This window comes from Prionailurus bengalensis, chromosome B3 (genome assembly GCF_016509475.1).
Source record: "Prionailurus bengalensis isolate Pbe53 chromosome B3, Fcat_Pben_1.1_paternal_pri, whole genome shotgun sequence".
Lineage (NCBI taxonomy): Eukaryota > Metazoa > Chordata > Mammalia > Carnivora > Felidae > Prionailurus > Prionailurus bengalensis.
In genome coordinates this window covers 4,050,318-4,067,367 of record NC_057355.1, presented here as the reverse complement: position 1 = coordinate 4,067,367, position 17,050 = coordinate 4,050,318, and the positions used below count along the sequence as shown (strand labels likewise).

The window sequence follows — 17,050 nt, the reverse complement described above, 5'->3', positions numbered from 1 at the left end:
CAGACCCACTTATATATTAGTACTTTCTAGCAACTGAACAATTGTTCTCTGCTAAAATATCACTGGAAATTAAAAGAAAACAGAGCCAATATAGTCAAGATGGTTAAGAGCATGAGCTCTGGAGACAGACTGGCTCATTGCTCAGACTGTCACTGATGGGCTCGTGACCTTGGCTACCTCGGTTTCCTCTTCTGTAAAGTTAGGATCATACAGGACCTTTGTCATAGAGCTGCTGAGGATCACGTGAGGTAATAACACATGTAAGAGGCTCAGAACGGTGCCTGGCACAGAATAAGCTGCAGATTTTTGGTGCTCCTCCTCTTGTTGGTAGAAGATTTGCAATAGGAGTCTAGAAATGCCTTGTGCTGCTCAGAAGATTCATTCATTAATCTGTGGCCACGTGTGAATGTTAATATCTAAACGGTAATGTGTGGACGTTATTACCTAAGCATCAAGGATGCTGGGAGGAAGCCCTGGGATAGACTCACGGCAGGCCTGGCAGGGAGCCTGCCACGCACCCAGCAACACCCATGGAAACACAACAGCCCTGCTTCAGTCAGCCAGGCCCTTCCCGCTGGTTGCACAGATTCCCTGGCCGTGCGGGTGCCACGGACCTCCTCACACGAGGGTCTGGAAGCTTATCTGTGGATAATATGGTTGTAGAGTTGACTCTGCTGGAGGCGAATTTTGTCTCCCCCCCCCCACCGCCTTTATGGAAACCTTTAGGAAATATCTAAAAGATTTAGGAAGCATGTGGATAGCTGGGATACTAATCCAAGTCCTATTTAATAATTTGCTTCCAGTGTAATCCATCACGATACACCTTTAATTAGTATCGAGGTTAGACTTGGGGTTTAAAGTCTTCACATGATTATCCTTCGGTGGAGACAGACTTAAAATTGTCAGGAGGTCAGCAAGGGGATCTGAAAACGAAGAGCCCACCTGAGTTCTCAGCCAAGCAGAATCCCAGGTGATGGGCAGGGAATTCACCTGCCACTCTCCTAAGCACTTCACAAAGATCAGCTCGCTGCACCGGCACAGCAATGTGCCCCTATTATCCTGCTTTTACAGATGAGGAAGCCAGAGGTTACATACCTAACCCGGGGTCATACTGCTGGCTTGTGGTACAGCTGGGACTGGGCACTCTGTATGGTTCCAGATTCAGAATTCTTAACCACTGGACTGTGCTGCTCAGAAAACCCTAAAAAATAACACAGTTCTGGATTAGCTACTTCTGCCGTATCGGCCAAACAGCCTGGCTGTTGCCCCAATGTTCACACTAGTTTTGGCCTGTGATACCCATGTGGACACATAATACTTTCAGCTCTTCCTTCTGGAACCGAGATTGTGATTTTTTCGTCATCCTTTCCAGGCTGTCTCTATAAATATAAGAAAAGAGAGCTATTAAAATGTAACCGTTCTTTGCCTTTATTGCCTCATTTTCCATCCCAATCATCCATTTCTTTAAAAAAAAAAAAAACTCAAAGCAGATCTTTTAAATTCATTTGAGGTGAAAACAGATTTAGAATGATAAGAAAGATGAGGAGAGACTCCACCTCACATCACTGAATTCTGCAGACATTTCTGGGCTCTACAGGTTGCACCTGTCACCCTGGGTGACAGTCGGTTCAGCAGCCCCAGGCCAACTGAGCCACCGACTCAGGTGCCCGGCTGAGCTCCGAGCCCTGCCGTCAGGAGGCCTTGTGTGCCGGCGGGAGCAGGACCCACGAGACACCGTGCAGGCCCTTAGCAGCCCCGTGCTTAGGAAGGAAACTGTCCTCAGGGGAGGCTGAGGTTTCTCTGAAACTTCAGAAGCCGGGCACTGGACACCGCGTGCGTGGGGAGGAAGCTGTGGCTGGGTGCTCACTCAGCGGGAAGGCGTGGCCACCAGCAACACACCCATTAGAAACTGCACGACACTGGGCTCTGGGCTCGGGCCCTCGTTAGAGGATTCTGGAGAAAGGAGGCCTACGGCAATAGGTATAAAAATAGAGAAATGCTTTGCGGAAACTGTTTGTATTTTGACAGTCACAAGACCATTATTGATTAACGTTTATTGAGCTCTAACAATGCGAGAGGCGCCACACAAAACATTAGACACAGTACCTGCCCGGTGGGCTTACAGTCTACTCTAAGGACATGACCATTTTGGAATGCTGCCAATGATTTTTGCTGATTTTGAAAATGAGGTATTAACTGCACTGGTCAGTGCAGGAAGAGAGCCTACGGAATCACTGACTTGGTGCAGGTTCCCCTGTGCAAATAGGCACGACTGCTCGTATCAGTCTCTCAAAGAACGGTCGGCATTTCCCCGAACGTGGTGACTTTTGTGACGTAGTACATGTGTCAATAGAGACACCAAACCCACATTTTTGAAAATCAAGGTTCAAACCTGGCCCCTAGTAGTCCAGAAGTTTGGTTATATTAATTCAGAAAATCACTGCTGTTCAGAAGAGGCTCTAGGGAAAAGTAGGGTTAACGACAGGGGCCACGCTCCTGCTCCGTGTTCCCAGGACTGTACAAGAGCAGCCCCCCGGGCAGCCTCTCGAAGGCCCCGGACTCTCCAGGTCTTGTCTTCAGAGCCCAGAGATGGGACGCTTCCCATCTGCTGGGCTCTGCTCGGCACCTGCTCTGGGGGACGCGTGCTTGAGGGCAGAGCCCTTGCCGAGCCTCGTGGAGCACGAGGCGGAGGGCGTACCCAGGCTATTTCTGTGGTCCTCGCAACACATCCCACTGACCGCTTATCTCCAGAGAGTAGCGAGACTGCACCAGAGGTCCCAGGACGTAGCAGCAATCTGTTAAAATACCTGCGATGGACACAAATCCATACAAGTGCCACTTGTGAAAGCTCATCCTTTATTTGTCATGGAAAAGCCGAATTTTGTCCGTTAACCACTTTGCAGAATAAACTGGTTTCATACGGAAGGAAATGTAAGATAGCTTGTATGTATTTAAAGCGAATTATTTAGTTTTTCATTCTCGGATTCTGTGACTTCTTTCCACTTTGATCCTGATGAACTAATAATTCATCACTTCTTATATTTAGATTTCCAGTCCTTTATTCACGTACAGCGTGGATTTCAGTAAGATATGAAAACACACACTGCAGGGTTGTGTTCTGTAAGGACATGAGAATGCTGAGGAAATCCTCACACAGAAGCCTTTTCTAATACAGTTTTTCCCTGTGCTTATGAAAAGTATCAAACAAGATACATTCCGAATGTATGTTATGAACAGGTACTTAAGTACAAATGGGAAACTGGTCTCAGGTGATGGTGACAAGCTGTACTAAATAAAGGAGAACTTGCTTTGAAGAGGTCGCCTGCATGTACACATGCCGTTTTATGAAGAGCAACCATAATCCTACCCTCACCCGCGTTGGTAACAACCTTACCGACGAAACAACCCTTAGTAGTTTTTAAAGTTGCATAAGCAACAAAAACGTGAAGAAGTAAACAAAAAACATGTAATGAAGGGCTTTGGGCTCTTGTTCCAAGGAATAGGTGAAAAGACTGATTAATGAAGCTGAGGTCCCCATTGCTTCTCTTTAAACGGCTATATAAAAATATTTTTGCTTTCTAAGCTCTGTACTTCCTTCATTTTTGCCGAACACACTTAGTAAGCCACAACCGAGCGCCTGAGTGTTTAGGATCTCCAGAATGCAAATCAGGGGGAAAAAAACCAAAAAACAAAACGGAGATTTTGTTCAGTTTTTCTTTTAAATTGAGCCACTAATGTTTGGTAAGGGGCACTGCATGGCATGCTAAAGCCAAGCTAAGGAAGGTATACTTTATTTGAGTCGTTACATTAAGACTGGTCCTGAATTCAGTGAAATCCTGAAGACTGTGGGTTGTTTGAAAGTACTGGTTTTGAGGGCACAGGAAACATGGTCTGAATGAATCGTCCAGAACACGTTGTGAATCCGACTGAACACAGAGCGCATGCTGACCTCCCCCCTTTTTTTTAAATGCAACAGGCTCAGTTTTCTCACATCGGTGCTTCTCTTCATGCTAGAACCGCTTATGTCTACAGAGTCCCTGAAGAAGCGAAAAGCCTCTTTCTAGCGTTAAACATAGCATATGGAGTTCTTCCTCAGCTCTTGGCCTATCGTTGTATCTACAAACCAGAGTTCTTTATAAAAACAAAGGCAGATGAAAAAGTTGAATAAAAGTATTATTTCTTCCTCTCTAGATGACTGACTTTTATTCCTGGTACTGATCTTCTGTCCCATTTTACTCCCTTCCCATACAGCAGTACTTAAAAATATGTAAATTCGGGCTCCGCACTGTATGTGTGAGCTCTCACATTACGGAATTGTGTGGGTAAATTTTCTTCTCTTGAAGGATAAGTGAAGTTGAGAAACAGTTTAAAGAAATCTATTCAAAATTATTTGTGAGTAACTTGACCATCTATTTCAATATTCTGTCTGCACATATTAAATATAACTGTAAACATATACAATGTAGCTCCTACAATAGTGAGCGTGAAAATGAAACTATTCAGAAGTGAATATGGCCTGTGCATATTAAGGAATTTAGAACAGCAGATACATTCAGGAGAAATACTTTTCGCATATAAGATATATATGCATCATTATCAACCTCAATATAAAAAGCAAATTATCACATTATTTTAAAATGTTATTTGACAAATGTTTTCCCAAGGAAAGTGTATTATTCACTGCTGTTATAAACACTGCTTTTAATAAAAAATTTTTTGTGAGTCTAAATGGCTAAGGAGGGATCGGCGACTTTATCAGTACCCTTAATGAACACCTGTTTTATTGGTGACTGGAAATATTTCTACTGTATCTCTGTGTATATTCTTAATAAATTATTTTTGGCCTTTTATGAAAACAAATCTTAACGAATTTGAAACGTTTTGTATTTTTTTTCCAAAAGCAGTTTTGTAGTCTTTAGGACTTTTATTCTAAACATCTGTCAGTTACATGTTCCAATTCAAAATGTCAGCTACACTCTCCTTATGCTTTAGTGTGAGCAATGAACAGGACTTTTGAGGAACCGATTAAATTTCACTAATTTACAATTAAAGTAAAGTATTCAAAGTTAAAAAGTACTCTTCAAGGAAAAAGAACTGGATTGGCATCCCTAGTATCTTTTAATGAACTTTTCATATCTGGAATGATGAGTATAGAGAAAAATTACAATTTGCTACATGAGAGAAACAAACCAGAAACACTAGCCGCCTTCTCAGAGCCTTAGAGGGGTAGGTAGACTGGTGCTTTCATACCCTTGGCTGCCATAATCGTAATCCCATCACCACCACCATCGTCAATGGCCCTGGGCTCTTAGAACTTCTCACATTTTCTCTTCATGTTATTTATTTAGCTCTTCACCAAAATAAGAAAACAAAAAGAAAACAGAGTCCAAGTCAACGCATGGATAATGTCAAGTGTGCGCATTTAGGGTCCACTGAGCTGGTAAATAGCATCTGAGACGTGCAAGCCATCATGTAGCCATTCCTCTCCCTCCCCCATGTTTACAAAAAACCTAAAACCCCGATGTTCAAAAAAAAGAAAAAAAAAAAAGGAAAAAAAAAAAAAAGAAAACCCTCACCTGCACTTGATTCTCTTGTCAACTTGCTGTTAACAATTTTTGCTTTAATATACGAATTACATTAATACCTCACATTACATATATAAAGCCAAATTACACTAACTTAGTTGTTTACAACCTCAAATCTTACTCCCAGTACACATTCCAATAAATTTATTCTGTAAAAACAATACATTTTTTTGTTTTTGATTTTTTTTTTTTACAGTAAACTTTTCAACTACAAACCTCGAATACGCGAAAGATGGTCCAAGGACAAGCATAACAGGATTGATAAAACCCAAATTGACTAAATGAGCTCTCACAATATAAGCTGGCATAAAAATAAATAAAATTCTCTATTATCACAATAGCAACAATAATGTACACATAATAATGGTTTGTGGATGAGTATCAACTATTCTAATTCTAGCTCCAAAAGAAAACAATGGTTCATTTAAAAGTCAATGCTTTGTCTGGTTTCCCATAGGGCTACTGCTGATTCCAGCTTTAAAATGTAAAGTATCCACCTTGAGTGATTAGCTCAAATTGTATTGGCATTGGGAAAAAATAAATCATTGCCTTTATTTTGGAATAACACAAAAGGACTCACTAACTTCACATATAAAAACTGAGTTTGTGTACATAACAGTATGAGTTTTGAGAAGTATAAGCTGTTGACTAGCTATTTCTAATACGGAATAGATATTTTACAATATGGTTAAACTTTACACATGGCCTCAAAACTGAAGGACAATTTCAATTTTATCTTCAATATGCCAACGTTATGTGTTTAGGAACTGGTTCCTGGGTTCTGTCACAGAGAAGAAATCCCTTAAGCATTATGTGGAGTGGTCGTTTTAAGAAAATGCTAATTTATCTTTAACTGAGCCTCTGGTGATAGTGGAGTCAAGGCAGGAGAATGATGAACACAGCCGCCTTGATAAAAGGATCCTAGACATGTAGAAGTTTGTGCAAAAATCTTGATAATCCTTAGTGGTTAAGGGCAACTTCATGCAACCAAATAACATGAAATTAAATAACCTTAAAAAAGGCTAAAATGTCTTTTTTTTCCCCCAAACACAACAGAGAGGAGTGTGAATAATGTACATACAAACTGGGGTTCTGTCAATGACAACAAGGAGTATGTGTTGGTTCATATCAAATCCAAGATTATTAGACAACCAAATGTATAACCTTCTTGTGGTTTCTCTTAATATGCAGCATTCATTATGGTAGTTAGGTCTGTAAAAAAAAAAAAAGAAAGAAAACAAGCCTTTAGATGACTTAGGATATTAACAATAAAAGCGATCCATACCTATAAAGTATATAGCTGGGATTTTCTGAGATTTTAATCTGTACCGCAGTGGAAATAATACTTAGCAAGAATAGCCCGTGAGGCTTTGCTTCCTACTACCTGTCAGTTCGATAACCTGGAGGAAGCGCTGGGGCATGTTTAGTGTCCCGCTAAAAAAAAAAAAAAAAAAAAAAGGAAACAACACACGTTGTCTACTGTTTGGCAGGGCCCAGAGTAGTGTGCACTCTATACAACTCAGGACAATGTGTATTGCTGGGGTAAAGTCCATGGAGAAATTGAGATAACCCATCTTTGTGAGGACTGTAGTGTTAGAAAGGTAAGCTGCTTCAAATCTAAAAAGCATTTGGAATGTATGCAAATTATCATGTATTATAACTTAATTACTTGGGACATGTGGCTGGAAGAAATAACGAGTGTTAACAAAATCAAGACGTATGAAGAGAAAGAAGTCGAGATTTCTTTTAAAATTTAGATGGCACGTCTGCGTGACACAAGATTTCCACTTCCTAAAAGAATGATGTTTCAATCTGGGTCCTACTTTAAATTGTGTCAGGTTACATTTCCTCATAGGGAGGCTATTTTTGTTTTCTTCATCATTAACCCAAATACATTAACCCCCTCGTAATGCTCTCAAGGGATGAATGAAAGAGGGAACTCAGGCCCCAATATTTTTTCCTACAACACCTTGCTTCCATTCTTTTTCCTTCACTGAGTGAACAAACTTGCTTGTGAGCAAGGAGTGCGCTCACTCATGGGTATGTTCTCAAGTATACAGCCGAAATCTATGTGTTCGTTATACCACGTATCAGTCAAGAGGAAAAGGTACTAAGCCTCAAGATGCCAGACATCTATTTCTCTTGGCCTGCTCTGATCCTACCAGAAGGAGACAGCCAACTTTAAAAAAATAATAAAAATGTACTTAAAATCTGTGAACTTGCAAAATACAGGGACTAGTGACTCCTAATTATTTATTGACAAGAATGCTAGATACATTATACTTATAGCCTTTGGAGGATTTTCCTCCTTTGTGAAGGAGGAATACACCCATTTTAAGCAATGAAAAATTGTTAACCGAAGACATTTATTTAACAGTGTCTTTTTATTAATGTCAATGTGAAAAGCAATAAAATCTATGTTTACATTGGTAGAAAATTCATAGTAACAACTACTCAATCCACACTGAAAAACATTTTTGGAACAGATGGTCCCACAGCAGCATCAGAATAGAATTCATGCCCGAAACAAAGTAGCAGTGGTACCGGAATATAACCACAACTTTAAGGACCTGGGGAATTTTTTGGTCTTTAAACACGGTGCTGTCAATAAGTGCTTAAAAGCAAATTACGAATCCATGTTTAAAAATTTCTCATACCATAATCACTCTATTTGCATCTGTGCATCAAAAAAGTATCTTGCTAGAGCGCCTGGGTGGTGGGCTCAATGGGCTTAAGTGTCCATTTCTTGATACCAGCTCAGTTCATGATCTCAGGGTCCTAGGATCAAGCCCCATGTCTGGCTCTGTGCTGGGCATGGAGCCTGCTTAAGATTCTCTCTCTCCCTCTCCCCATTACCCACCCCTCCCCACTTGTGCACGCTCACTCTCTCTCAAAAAAAAAAAAAAATCTTGCTAATCATAATGCTATACGTTCTGGGCATGGAGCTCGGGGTGTTGACTAGAGACAGGAAGTCTCCTCTGGGGAAGCAGCTGGAAGTGGTTCCTTATGTGCTGGCTGCCGTGCTCTGTGCCAAGCCACCCTCAGCAGACAATGGCTGACTACTCCAATCAGATGGTCTCTTGAGGCATCTGAATTGGAGGCACATTAAGAGGCTGCAGGGTGGAGGCCAAGCTGAAGGACAGCCCAAACACAGCAGAAGTTAGGAGACAGTATAAGTCATAGGATCTTTCCCTGGAGCACCACTTTCACTTGAAAAAATGATGGCAGATAAACTATGGTTATTCAGACACTCTGTCAGAAATAAATGAAATGAGCCTATTGCATCAAGGAAGACAAATGGCAGTATTTGTTGCCAACAATAACATTCAAGCTTTCAAGGGAAACTTAGAATTCTGGAAAACTTACACCCTCCATGATCAAAATTTCCCAGTGAAGGTTTTTCTGACAAGATATATTCGATATTTAAAAACGTGATTGTGGGCGCCTGGGTAGCTTAGTCAGTTGAGCATCTGACTCTTGATTTCGGCTCAGGTCATGATCTCATGGGCTCTGAGTTCGAGCCCTGAGTAGGGCTCTGAGATGACAGTGTGGAGACCGCTTGGGAATCTCTCTCTCCCTCCCTCTCTGCCCCTCCCCAGTTCGTGCGCACGCTCACTCTCTCTCTGAAAATTAATAAATATTAAAAAATGTGATTAAAAATACTTCATGATGAAATATTTGGAAGACCCAAATAATGCAGGAAACCAGCATTTTCCAAATGGGTAACAGTCATTCAAAGTGCCAGACTGTCCCATGGATTTTAAACTAACGGAATACAGAAAAGTTCAGATTCCACACTGCAACTAACCTTTAAGAAACTACCACTTACAGAGCTGGTCTAATACCAAAAAATATTCGCAATGATCTGGAGAAGCTATTAAGATACTCGCTCGTATCTCCACTTTCAACTACATGTCTGTGTGAGGCCACAGCTGCTTCGCATACCTCAACTGAAACAACATATCGCAAGAGACTGAGTACAGAGACAGATGTAAGAGCCTTTCTATTAAGCCAAACGGAGAAATTTTTAAAAATGTAAAGCAACGTGGGGGCACACTCGGCAGAGTGTGCAGCTGTTGATCTCAGGGCCATGAGTTCGAGCCCCACGGGTATAGAGATTACTAAAAATGAAATAGAAACTAAAACAGAAAATGTAAAACGATGTCATTTTTCTCGAAACAAAACACTTTCTGAAACATGTTCTTTTTCATAAAAATGTGTTATTTATGTTAAATAATGAATATTTTTATCATGAATAAATTTTTTAAATTAACATTTTAAAATTTGTTTTTATTCCTGATTCAATAAATATCCATGGTTGTAACAAAAAGTCTTGGGGCCCTCAATTGCTTACAAGAGTATTAAGGGGGTCCTGAGACCAAAAAGTTTGGCGAACCCCTGGCTTTGAAGAAATGAGAGTAAATGGTGAGAGACGAAGCCGGAAAGATAAACTGGGGCCAGAGTGCGAAGGCCACTGCGTGCTGCAGTAAAGGAGTCTGGACTCGATCTCGAGGGCAAGAGTAGCTGGCCCTCTGCTGGCCCTCTGCTAAAGAAAGCGGGTCCAGAGCCCGAAGAAGAAAAGCATGGACATGGTGGTTATGGTGACCGTGGCAGGTGTCCTCCCAATATTTACTCTATCCTCTGCCCTTCCCTGCTGCTCTGTGTGGCCTTGTGATTCGAGGACCTGACTCTAGCTCCAGCGGGGGGGGGGGGGGGGGGGGGAGAGGGGGGTAGAGCCTGACTGGTCCAAGCCAGTTTCAATCTCTTTGTTATCTGTGGTTAGTTTGGGGATGGGCAACTTTCTGGCACTGCAGTGAGTTCTGCTTCCTGGTCCTTATACCCTTGTGTGACCCCCTCCCCTGCTTCTGTCTTGCAAGCTCGCTCGCTCTCTCTCTCTCTCTCTCTCTCTCTCTCTCTGATGAAGTTACCTGTCACGTAGGAGCTGCCCTATAGAGAGGCTAATGTGTCAGGGAACCTAGAGGGCCTCTGGCCAAAGTTAGTGAGGACCTAAGTCCTGCCAACAACTACTTGAGTGAACTTGGAAGGGGACCAACCCCCAACTGAGCCTCAAAAGGATTTGAGCGGCTGCTAATACCTTAATCGCAGCCTTGGAGAGACCCTGAGACAAGGGACTCAACAAATTGTGCCTGCCTGGAGTCCTCATCCAGGGGAAAATGCCAGACAATAAATGCTACTTGAAGCCCTAAGTTTTGAGGTAATTTGTTACGCGGAGATAAACAATACAGCGGCCCCGAGCCAATCAAAGTGCACGGTACCCGGGTTGTGAAGATTAGTAACCTCTACATCGTGCCCCACGAATCGACAAGGGACGCTCCACGTGAGCCCTTTTCTGCCTTGTGCTTCCCCTGGCAGCAGTGAGGACGGAGCCTGAAGGGGGGGCCCCAGAACTCTGCGGGTTCCTAGTAAGAACCCTTACCAATACGTGTGACCTCAACACCCCCACGCCTCGAGACTATCAAGCCTTTTATCCTTCTGTCCTTAGGCTTATCTCAGTGACCACAGATGGGCTCCTGAGCATGTCACTTCCTAGACTCTCATCCGGTCAGGTTAGTACGTGTTAGTCTATGACCTCATCTCTCTCTCTCTCTCTTTTTATAATGTTTTTATTTACTTTTGAGAGACAGAGAGAGTGAGAGCATGAGTGAGGGAGGGGCAGAGAAAGCGGGACACAGGATCTGAAGGACACACGCGGGGCTCGAACCCATGAACCGTGAGATCGTGACCTGAGCCGAAGTTGGACGCTTCACCGACTGAGCCACCCAGGCGCCCCTATGACTTCGTCCCTTACACTCTCCTGCTCCCACCCAGGTTCCGCAGTCTCTTCCACTAGGCCCCTTGGACATCACAGCCACCAGCAAATCTCCGTATTCCCCACAAGCGTTTCTCAGTATTCTGCCCCCCAACTTGTTCACAAGAAAGGTTCTCCCTAGGGATCGTGCTGCTGCTTCTCCTGTGACCTCTTTTCTCAGCCACAGCTCTTGCACTGCTGGCCCGGCGGTGGAGGCGGTGTTCACCCAACCCTCCTCACCTTGAACGTCCATGCTGTGAACCACCCCCTCTCCTGCCTGCAGTCACCTCTGGACCCCTGGGCTCACTCCCTACAGATTTCAGCTCTGCCTCACCATCATTCGATATTATAATCACTGGGGATGTCTCTCCATGTAGACGGTCTTTCCAAAACTCTGACCCCTCAGTTCCTCGGCTCTCCCCTCCAGAGAGCTCGTTCTCTGCCCTACCTCACTCACCCCCATGGCTATTTCTCAGGCAGGCGGTTCTCAACCACTGGGAGTGCAGCAGTCCCCCCCCACACCCCCCCCCCCCCGGCCCCTGATGGGCGGTTTTGCCTTCTTTGGTCAAGTGTGGTCAGGAAGCAGTAGCCTTCACTTTATCTCATCCTTCATCGAGCAGGAAGGAGTGCCGCCCAGGAAGATATTTTGAGGGGGATCACGTTCACTTAACTTTTATTACAGTATATTGTTACAACTGTTCTATTTTATTCTGAGTTACCGTTATTAACCTCTCACTATGCCTAACTGATACGTTAAGCTGTATCTTAGGTGCGTGCGTGTAGGAAAAAACAGCATACGCCGGGTTCGTGTCATCCACAGTTTCAGGCATCCATGGGGGGTCTTGGAATATGTCTCCTGAGGATAAGGGGGGGACACTGTATCTGCAAATATGGTTTGAAGTCACCGTTCTGGGGGGCAAAATTATGGAAGCATTTTAGGTTGTCAGAAGAACTTGGGGCTTCTTTGGCCTCTTACAGGCAGGAGTCAAGGGGACTGTGTTGTGAACGGTGCTCACAGGATGAACTGTCCGTGCAAACACCAGCACCAGCTGCCTGTCAGCGGCAACCACTGGTGTCTCCAGCTCTCTTTGTAGCTGGACTCCACCTCTTCCAAGTGCCTACTCGGTCCCATTTCCTGCCTCTCGAAATTCCAACACTTCTTCCCGTTAACCTCTCTCAGATGCTGACCTTGCTTCCTGAGAAAACGGACGCGGTCAGGTGAGGACTCTTCCAAGCTCTCACCCCTAGTGCCCGCTTACCTGCCTCCCCCCTGCAGTGGGGGAAGCAGGGCAGCCCCCCCGCATGTGCACTAGGTCCTGTGCCTTGTCTTCCGAGGAGCACCGCTTGCGCAGCTCTTTCCTACGTGATCATCGTGCGATCATTCCTCATTTGACTCATTCTTACCAGAACGCGTGCTGCAAATTCTCCCATCGAGAAAAAAGACCCTTTTTGCTTTTCTATCTTGGACTGTGACTATTACATACTTGAGAAGAAGTTTAAGATTAGTCTGCTGGCCCCACGAGACATCAGCACTCATTATAAAGCTGCTATCACTATGAAAAGCATGGTACTGACCAAAGGAACTGAACAGAGAACCCAGACAGAGAGCCATGCCTATATGACAGAGGACACTGAGACCAGAGAGGGAAGGAGGGACAGCTTCACACATGGTATGGTTCAAATGGTGACGCTGTGGGAAAAAGGCAACGGGACCCTACCTCGTACTGTGCCCAAATCAATTCCAGATGGACTGAACAGTAGCATGTTAAAAATAAAACTTTATGATTTAAAAAAGGAAATACAGGAGCATACCCTTCTGATCTTGGGAAAGGGACAGGCTTCGTAAACAAGAGAAAAATGCTAACCACAAAAAGAGAAGTTTGAGACATTTGAGTACAACAGAGAAAGTCTGTTCACCTAAAGGTATATAAGAAATCAGACAAGCCACAGATGTGGAGAAGGCACCTACAATGCACATGACCAACCCCATTCGTTAGAGTCCAGAATATGTGAAGGAGCGAGTCCTACCGATCAGTAACGCAAAAAATCCCACAGGAAAATGGGCAAAAATGCAAAATCCAGCACCGCACGGCAGAAGAAACATGGGTGGTAGGTAAATCTGAAAAGAAACTCAACCTCACTACTAGTCAAAGAACTGCGTGGAGACTATCATTTATACTCACTGTACGAGCAAAACTTTCAAGTTTGACAGTGACACGTTCATCACAGGGAACTTGTGCATTGAAGGTGGGTGCGTAAACTGGTCCAAACACTTAAGAACGTAACTTGGCATTATCTTGTAGAGTTAAAGACCCGAACTCACGAGCTGCCGTGTCCAGTTTGGGTTTATATACCCTCAGGGACCTCTTGCCTATGTGCACCAGGAGGCAAGCAGGAGGCTGAGCCCAGCAACACATGAAAGTCACAAAACTGAGTATTATGCTGCCGTGAAAGATGAATAAGCCTTTCTATACATGACCACGTGAAGGACTCTTGGAAGCATGGTAGTACGTAAATGTCACCATTTTTCTTAAAAATCTCAAATGATTGGCAGTGTGGCGCAGGGATTAAGAGCACGGACTCTTGACTCAGTCTATTTGGCTCTGAATGCCAGCACTGCCATCTATCAGCGGCATGATGGGGAAACTGCTTAACTTCTCTGTGCCTGATTTCCACATATGTAAAATAGTGATAATAAAAGCATCTGTCTCAAAGGGAAAAAAATTTTCAAAAATGAGAGAAACTAAGGAATATATTATTTAAATACATACCTATATGTTAGATAGGAGTTAAAATTCTGAAAATGAAAGGAAATAATAAATACAACACTAGTGGTTATCTCTGGGTAGGAAGAAGATGGGGCAAGGGAAGAATATGTAATTAGATATAAGTTATGATTCTGTTTTAGTTTTGGGGTTGAGTGGGAGGGTCACTGGTATTCATTGGAATACTGTGTTTATTACTTTACATATATTACATATATATTCTTTTGTATAAAACAAATATATTATTAAAAATGGGTTAAAAATAAAAGGATATGACTTTTAACAGAGTGGGTATGAAGGGAAGATAACTCAACAAAATAAAGGCCATCTATGAAAAACCCACAGCTAACATAATACTCACTGGTGAAAACCTGAGAGCTTTCCTCCTAAGATCAGGAATAAGTCAAGGATGTCCATTCTTGCCATTTTTATTTAACATACTAGTGACATCCTAGCCATAGCAAGAAAAAAAAACCCAAACACATCCAAATTGAAGTAAATCTGTCATTATATGCAGATGACATGATATAACAGATAGAAAACCCTAAAGACTCACCAAGAAACTATTAGAATAAATGAATTCAGGAAAGTTGCAAGATACAAGTTTAACAGAGAAATTTGTTGTTTCTACATACTAATAACAAAGTAGCAGAAGGAGAGATTAAGGAAATAATTCCATTTATAGTTGCACCAGAAAGAATAAGACCTAGAAATAAACTTAACCACAGAGGTGATAGACCTATACTCTGAAGATAATAAAACACCGATGAAAAAAACTGAAGAAGACACAAACAAATGGGAAGATATCCCATGCTCACTGACTAGAAGGACAAATACTGTCAAAATGTCCACACTACCCAGGGGTGCCTGGGTAGCTCAGTCGGTTGGGCATCCAACCTCAGCCCAGGTCATGATCCTGAGCTTTGTGGGTTCGAGCTCAGCGTCGGGCTCTGTGCTGACAGCTCGGCGCCTGGAAGCCTGCTTCGGATTCTGTGTCTCCCTCTCGCTCTGCCCCTCCCCCGCTTGTGCTCTGTCTCTGTCTCCCCAAAATAAACATTAAAAAAAATTTTTTTTAAATGTCCACACTACCCAGAGCAATCCACAGATTCAATGCAATCCCTATTCAAATACCAAAGCATTTTTTAGAGAACTAGAACAAATAAATACTAAAATTTCTATGGAACCACAAAAGACCCCAAAGAGCCAAAGCAATCTTAAGAAAGAACAAAGCTGGAGGCACCACAATCCCAGACTTCCGAGATATACTACAAAGCTACGTTAATCAAAATGTATGGTACCGGCACAAAACCAGATACGTATATCAATGGAACAGAACAGATAGCCCAGAAATAAACCCACAGTTATATGGTCAATTAATCTTTGACAAAGGAGGCAAGAATATACAATAGGGAAAAGACAGTCTCAATAAAGGTTGCTGGGAAAACTGAACAGCTACCTTCAAAAGAATGAAACTGGACCACTTTCTTATAGCATACACAAAAATAAACCCAAAGGCGATTAAAGACGTAAATGTGAGACAGGAAGCCATGAAACTCCTAAAGGAGTCACCTCTTGGACATCAGGTGTAGCAACATTTTTCTAGATGTGTCTCCTCAGGCAAAGGAAACAAAAGGAAAAATAAACTATTGAGGCTAGACCAAAATAAAAAGCTTTTGTTCAACAAAATGAAAAGGCAACCTACAGAATGGGAGAAGATATCTGCAAATGATACATCTGATAAGGGGTTAATATCATATATATATCTATATATCTCATATATAATATCTATATATCTCATATATAATATCTATCTATCTATCTATCTATCTCATACAACTTGAAACCAAAAAATAGCTCCTATTAAAAAATGGACAGAGGACCTGAATAGACATTTTTCCAAAGAAGACATCCAGCCAGATGGATAACAGACACATGAAAAAAGGTTCAACATCACTAGTCATCAGAGAAATGCAAGCAAACCAAAATGAGATCACGTGACGCTAGTTAGAATGACTAATATCAAAAGAACAAGAACAAGAAGTGTTGGTGTGGTTGTGGAGAAAAAGGAACCTTTGCGCACTGTTGGTGGGAATGTAAATTGGTGCAGCCACTGTGGAAAACAGTATGGAGGTTCCTCAAAAAATTAAAAGTAGAAAAACTGTATGATGCAATAATTCCACTAGCAAAGAAAATGAAAACACTAATTCAAAAAGACATATGCGCTCGTGTCTATATTGCAGCATTATTTATAACAGCCAAGTTATGGAAGCAAACCAAGTGTCTACCAACAGATGGATGGATACAGGTGGTGTATATATACAATGGGGTATTACGCAGCCATAAAAAGAGATTTTGCCATTTGCGACAATGTGGATGGAGCTAGGATGTATTGTACTAAGTGCAATAAGTCAAAGAAAGACAAATATCGTGATTTCACTTACATGTGGAATCTAAAAAACAGAACCAGACCCATAAATACAGAGAACAAACTGAAAGTTGCCAGGGAGGAAGGTCAGGGGAGGGGCAAAATGAGTGAAGGGGAGCGGGAGGTACAGGCCTCCAGTTACGGAGTAAGTCATGGGACATGGTACAGGACAGGGAGCAGTCAACGACACCGTGACAGCACTGTGTGGTGAGCACAGCATAAGGCAGCCTCGTCAAATCACTATGTTGTGCACCTGAAACGAGGGTAATATTGTGTGTCAACTGCACTTCAATTTAAATGGACGAATGAAAAAATGAATGGATCTCAGGCTCTTGTTCTACATTCAGGCTCTTGCCAGCTATGTGACCCTGGGCCAATCTTTCCAGCCTCAGTTTCCCCAGGTACACAACGGATAAGACCTCCACCTACATCCTGGGATTTGTGTGGGGATTAAATGAGACAATGC

General features: G+C 42.6%; 2 protein-coding genes across 6 annotated transcripts in view; one reads left to right on the top strand and one right to left on the bottom strand.

The window, feature by feature from the left end:
* Positions 1 to 17,050, top strand: part of TM6SF1 (transmembrane 6 superfamily member 1) — a 57,110-nt gene that overhangs the window by 24,833 nt on the left and 15,227 nt on the right. For 4 of the 5 annotated variants that reach the window (XM_043554631.1, XM_043554633.1, XM_043554634.1 and 1 more), the window contains one exon: positions 3,977 to 4,190. The exons of the other annotated variant lie outside the window; for it this stretch is intronic. In XM_043554631.1, coding sequence (XP_043410566.1) covers positions 3,977 to 4,168 — 192 coding nt within the window. In that variant the 3' untranslated portion in view covers positions 4,169 to 4,190. Of the gene's footprint in view, positions 1 to 3,976; positions 4,191 to 17,050 lie in introns of those variants that run through there. 5 annotated transcript variants of the gene reach the window in all.
* HDGFL3 (HDGF like 3) overlaps positions 5,715 to 17,050 on the bottom strand; it is a 72,429-nt gene continuing 61,093 nt past the window's right edge. The window contains exon 6 of the mRNA XM_043554636.1: positions 5,715 to 6,797. Within this exon, the coding sequence (XP_043410571.1) occupies positions 6,792 to 6,797 (6 nt within the window). The 3' untranslated portion in view covers positions 5,715 to 6,791. The remainder of the gene's footprint in view (positions 6,798 to 17,050) is intronic.